The following is a 6,055-nucleotide window of genomic DNA, read 5'->3' on the forward strand; positions in this document are numbered from 1 at the left end:
CGGTGATTGTGTATTTTCTTGTAGTTGTTAGAAATATTTCTTAAAAAAAAGGCTTAATAGACACCCAACCCCCTAAACTTGTAACTTTTTTTCACCTGGCCCCATCAATTTAGGGGACAACCTCTCAACCCCCTCAACTTTCCAAAAACATCACATACAACCCCTTACACCCCTATGTTCGGTCAAAACATTGACCCGTATAGAAAACGCGTTTGACTGTTGACCACACCAATGCCACGTGTCCTTTTTTTTATTAAATTTTTCCAAGTGATTATTGTATGCAAGGTGTTATCGCTGTTTGTCGTCGCAGCCTTATCGAGGTGCTGAGGTTGGCGGTAGTGGTCATCGAGGTGAAATCACTTGAAAAAATTTAATAAAAAAGTGACACGTGGCATTGGTGTGGTCAATAGTCAAGCGCGTTTTCTACACGGGTCAATATTTTGACCGAACATAGCGATGTAAGGGGCTGTATGTGATGTTTTTGGAGAGTTGAGGGGGTTGAGAGGTTGTCCCCTAAATTGAGGGGGCCAGGTGAAAAAAATTACAAGTTTAAGGGGTTGGGTGCCTATTAAGCCTAAAAAAAAATTTAGAAATATAATTCAACCCTTCCAAATATATTATGGATATTTTCAACTTTAAATTAAACCCCATCGCTTCGTTTAGTTCTCATTTTATAGCTTTTTGTTGTTGTTGTTGTTATTTTGCTCTAAGTAATATATAGATGCGAACTTCTACTATACACCAGATGCAATATATCAGGCCAATCAAAAGATGAATGCGTATCAATTCAGAAAGATGATTGGTGTTAAGAATAAACATGTACAAATTGTCTCTTTTAATTGATCAAATGTATTAGACGAGAAGTACAATAGAATTTTCCAAATAATAGATATAAAGCTTTTTATGATTAAAAACAATTACTAATAATTATTTTATAATGAAATTTGTTACATTTACTAATAACAGCAAACAATAAATAAATACAATCGAATCAAATAAAATATAAAAATACACATAAAACTGAAAAAAATTACAATTTATCCGTCGCTTTTTTCCTTTTAGCACTTTGAACTTATACTTGAAATTGGATCTATTGTACACCTAAACTTATCAATTTTGGACATTCGATACACTTATAGAACATATTTAGATGAAAATTTGACTCGGCGATGCCATTTCAATTTTGAAGTCCACCAAGAGTGTCATACGTCCAAATTTGATAAGTTTAAGTGCCTTATAAATTCAAGTATAAGTTCAGAGTACTAAACGATAAAACGTGAATAATAATTAATGAGAAAGGAATTAATGACTAGGTTTTAGGAAGAGGAGGAGGACTAAGGATAGTGCAAATAGAAGTAATGAGGGTAATGGTATAACTAAAGAGACCAATAAAGCCAACAATCAAAGCAGCTCTAACTTGGTCGCAATATTTAGGGACCATTCCACAAATTGGTCTCCATCCAGCAAGTGGATTTCCTTTCTTCCCTACTTCTGATACTGCCAAAGCTGCTGATATGCTTGAACTAAGCAACATTATAAATACCTGTACAAGTGGAAAATTTGTTACCAAATGTGTTTTATCCCGTTAGCAAAATTAAAAGGTAAATCACATGAAACGGTTACTGAATTTCATTTAATTTCAATAGTTATTCCGGCAAACATGGGTAAAAAGCACCCGGACACTCAAGTTTGGCCATTAAACTTTAAAATAAGACAATAAAATCGCTAAAGTTTTACTTAGTTTACTAAACAAACAAAAATCGAAAAATTAGAAAAATATTTTCTAGCAAACAAACTGTGCATAATTTGAATTTTTTTAATCACTAATATAACATGTAAAATATAGTAATGGCAAGAATTATTCTTTAGAAATCAAGAAAAAAAGAGTTGAAGAATTATACCATATCGGAGGCCAAAATTGATCGGCGTAGCAAACCCTCAGAAGGTACAAACAGAACCAGGAAGCCATAAACACTCACAAGTGATTGTGCAATCACAAAATACCTATATAAATATAGATATCAAACAAAACCATTAATAAATAAAAGATATTATTACCGACGAAACGTTTAGTTGTTAATGTATAGTTTTTGTCCATAATCTCAATTTATTCGAAATCTATAGCAAATTTGAAATTACTGACGGAATCTACCGATGAAAATTGTTGTTAAATCTGTAACTTTTTATAATTTTTTGTCATCTACTACCCCTCAAATATTTTATTTCCGACAACCGTAAATAATTTACAAGTAATGACAGAAATGTTCGCCGTTAAATGTATAACTTCTGTCACTAATTTCACTCATTCAGAATCTGTAACAGATTCCATCCATTAACCCGCAAATAATTTGTTCTAGCTCCGATTTTAGGCTAAATACGGAACCAAATAATGTGTTTTACCAATAAATAAATGGAAGAAATTACTTGAACTACAGTTACTGACAGAAATATTCGCCGTTAAATCTATAATTCTGTCACTAATTTCACTCTATTCAGAATCTGCGACAGATTTGAAATTAGGAACGAAATATGCAGATGGAAATAATTAAATCTACAACTTTTTTAACAAATTTCAATCCTTTAACCCACAAATATTTTGCTCTAGCTCCGTTTCTGGGCTGAATACGAGAACCAAATAACGTGTTTATCGAGAAAAGAGTAGAACTTACTTGAGTGCAGGTGCATCACTGAACTTAACTTGAACAGAGACACCAGGAGCCACTGCAACAGTTTGATGGCTAGTAGCCATCACAACTGCAGCTGCTACTGTTGAGCCAAAGGCAATCATTCTCAACAAAATTAAACATATTTTCTTTGCTTTGCACTTTGAAATTAATTCCATCTTAATCCCTATTTTAATTCAAATTAGATAATAAAAAGGGGAGATGAAATTGTTAATATTACAAGTCCAAAAATGGTGGAATTTGTAATGACAATTTTAATTTTATGAGCATATATATAGAGGGAGAAGATGTGTTATTATTAGTTGAATTATTCAACTGCCTACCACAACCGTCGAATTAGAACTTTTTCTACTAATTTAAGAATTCATATGTATATTGATGAAATATTATAATAAAACTTATTATTCGGTATTTACTCCACTTTTTGATTCAACTGGTTTTTTTTATATGATATTAGAGTTTCTTAGATCAAGTATTCGAGAGTTCGAATCTTGACAATTTTATATATATTGGTGAAATTTTAATACATGGTAGAATGAGTCGGTGTTGTATACGCTTCCTACTCATGAGGTGGTCGAGTGCAAAGTCTGTCAGAAGTTATAAAAAAAGTTATTATTAGACTTTAACTATCAACTTAAAATTTCAGAGCTTCTTAAACCAAGTGGATTAATATTGGTGAGATTTCAACATATGCTAGGATGAGTCTGTGTTGTACACGCTTTCAGTATAAGAGTCGGTCACATTCGGATGTGTGCCAGAGATTATAATAAAATTTACTATTATAAAAAAAGGCTGGCCCAGTGCACTACGTCCGGGGAGGGATCCCACCACAAGGGTATATTAGGAACAACCTTTCCTATCCATTTTTTGGCAAGAGACCGCTTCTAAGATTCGAACCGTGGCCTTTCAGTCACACGGCAGCTACCGCTGTGCCAAGACTCGCCTTCTTTATATTCACATTAAATATATAAAGCCTATTTTTTTAATTGTTAGAAATGCAAATTCTATATATTGAAGTTGATTTCAATTTTCTTTAAAAAAAGTTTGATTTCAATTCAAGAAAGAGTATTATTATAAGGTAAAACAAAATCCGTCTTCACTAAATAATGCATCTTTAGGTTTTCTTGATACTGAATATTGATCTATTTATGCATATATAGACCAAGTCTTCTTTTATTGAAAAAATAAATAACTAATATGACTTCCTAATTTTATGCATTCAAAACATTCTCAAAAAATTTGAACAATATAGCCCTTACAATTGACCAATAATGTCAACAGTATAAACAGTTGTTTAATAATGGTTGTATTCAAACCTCCACATTTTGCTCTAAACAGTTGTTTAATAATGGTTGTATTCAAACCTCCACATTTTGCTCTAAGAATCTAATACTATATGTAAAAGGACTATTCAATTACAAAATTTTAAATTTTATCCAAAAAAAAAAAAATTACAAAATTTAAATTGATAAATAAAATTCAGAAATCATATTTGGAGAAAAGTACAAAAATAAACTACGAGGTTTTGACTATTTTTAAACATAGTCCCAAGTTTCAAAACTTGACAAACAAGGATATTGGGGTTCATTCCGTTAGTAAAAACAGTCCAAACTAATTAACAGTGCTAAAAAATTGTCGTGGTTTTAGTCAAATAGTTATGGGGCATTTTTTCTTTTTTAAAAAGTCAAGTCAATCACACATTCTTATTGATGTAATTGAATCCTAAGAGTCCACGCGTCAACCTGCAACTGCACAGAAGTAAGGTTAAAAGGGGAGCATCTGTCCGATGAACCCACTCTGATGCCTAAATTAGTTTATTAAAGGACCGTAAGATGATCACAATTAATAAACAAAAGTTGCAATATAAGCTTAATAGAATGAATGCACCTCTCTACCTTAAGCTGGATTTACCCTATTTATACTGATGTCAAGCTATAGAAGATGGTTGAGTTGAGGAGCAGGGTCGGCCACATGTCTCTGAGAGTTGGTTCGACCTTCTTAGACGCCATATGCCAGAGTTATATTTGTCTGATATCAAATGTCCCTCTATGTCTAATTTATTGTTCTTTAGGATGATAAAGTATTGGCTTCGAGAAGCATTGTATTTTTGGATTCCTGAAAATTTAAAAATGGGAGAATTTGACATTGGTGCTTTTTGGATTTTTTTTAGAATTGAGGGACTAATAAGGAGATTATGCGAGTTCTTGACGGTTGATTTTTCCTTCGTCCAATGCTACATAAATGCAATTGTCAGGACACGTTTCCTTGGGCGTCTTTTGCGTTGGTGACAGTTCCTTTTTGTGCACCACATGGCATGGTATCATGATTTTTAAGGGTGCGTGTCAGGAGCATTTAATGCTTCTTTAATCATTACTAATACGTAATGATAACACTCGTCGATTTGGTTGACTCCCATAATATAAAAGGGGGTCGTTTCGTGGTGGATTTATTCTATTTCTTGCTTTCCTATTAAACCGCCTTCTTCCCATAACTCTTTCTGGTGATTCTACTTTTAAGTGTAAGTGCTTCTCCTGACTTTTTTTTTTCCTGTTTTCCTTTTTTTTTGCTATGGCTTTTAAAAGACAAAATCCTAAGAAAACCTTTGAAACCGATAAGTCCATTGGAAAAAAGGCGACGAACGAGGTTTATTTGCACACTGAAGAGCAACCATCTACAATGATTGTGGTGGAGATTCAATCGTTTCTTAAAGATTATCGTAATATGTGTGGGATGGATGCACGTGTTCCTACCTCAACTTGCCGGGTAGGTACCGATCGCCGAGGTTACTTAAGTATTTATACCGAACATGTGGAGATGCGGCTAAAATTTCCTCCTCTGAGTAGTGTTGAGGATATTTCGAGGGAATTCACACTTTTCCCTTCCCAAATTTCTCCTAACTCCTGGGTGGAGCTGCTCACTTCTTCCAAGATTACTCATGACCTAGGTATTAAACTGAATGGGGCTATATTTTTTTTGTCTCTTGAGGCCCAAATTGAGGCTCATAAACGACCTCATTTATTTTCTAGGATATGCATATTGAGCGATTTTCGCAAGTGCACAATTTCGCTTGTAGTAATAAAAAGATATCGATCCCATAGGGAACGTTTTTCAACAAAAACTTATTTATGTGTAGATTAAATACGACTTAAGGTTTATATAAATAGATAATCGTTATTTGAAATTGGTTTTGAGATCGATAGAATAAGAATTAGGTTAGAATATGTAGAATGTTAGGAATCAATTCTGTTTTGAGTATGAATTACAAAACATAAACGTTTAGTGTTTAAAATAAGAGAATAATTATGTTCGTTTGCATTAAGCAAAGAAAACAACTTTAAACTTTGTATAAATTATAAAAATGTAATAACGTA

General features: G+C 32.9%; 1 protein-coding gene across 1 annotated transcript; it reads right to left on the bottom strand.

Annotated features, from left to right (window-relative positions):
- Nucleotides 1-878: 878 nt before the first annotated feature.
- On the bottom strand, nt 879-2,911 carry LOC136230800 (CASP-like protein 1C1). The gene is made up of 3 exons (XM_066019983.1): nt 2,670-2,911; nt 1,902-2,004; nt 879-1,543 (listed from the first exon to the last, which is right to left on the bottom strand). The coding sequence occupies exons 1-3, from the start codon at nt 2,840-2,842 to the stop codon at nt 1,310-1,312; spliced, it is 510 nt and encodes a 169-aa protein (XP_065876055.1). The 5' UTR covers nt 2,843-2,911; the 3' UTR covers nt 879-1,309.
- Nucleotides 2,912-6,055: the final 3,144 nt, after the last annotated feature.

This window comes from Euphorbia lathyris, chromosome 5 (genome assembly GCF_963576675.1).
Source record: "Euphorbia lathyris chromosome 5, ddEupLath1.1, whole genome shotgun sequence".
Taxonomy (NCBI): Eukaryota; Viridiplantae; Streptophyta; class Magnoliopsida; order Malpighiales; family Euphorbiaceae; genus Euphorbia; species Euphorbia lathyris.

What these genes read in the sequence shown, in the direction of transcription:
- LOC136230800 (XM_066019983.1), bottom strand. Translation starts at nt 2,842, where the DNA reads ATGGAATTAATTTCAAAGTGCAAAGCAAAGAAAATATGTTTAATTTTG. An exon ending in AGTGATGCACCTGCACTCAA is followed by an intron (nt 2,005 to 2,669) that starts GTAAGTTCTACT and finishes ATATTTATATAG; the next exon opens with GTATTTTGTGATTGCACAAT. An exon ending in CAATTTTGGCCTCCGATATG is followed by an intron (nt 1,544 to 1,901) that starts GTATAATTCTTC and finishes CCACTTGTACAG; the next exon opens with GTATTTATAATGTTGCTTAG.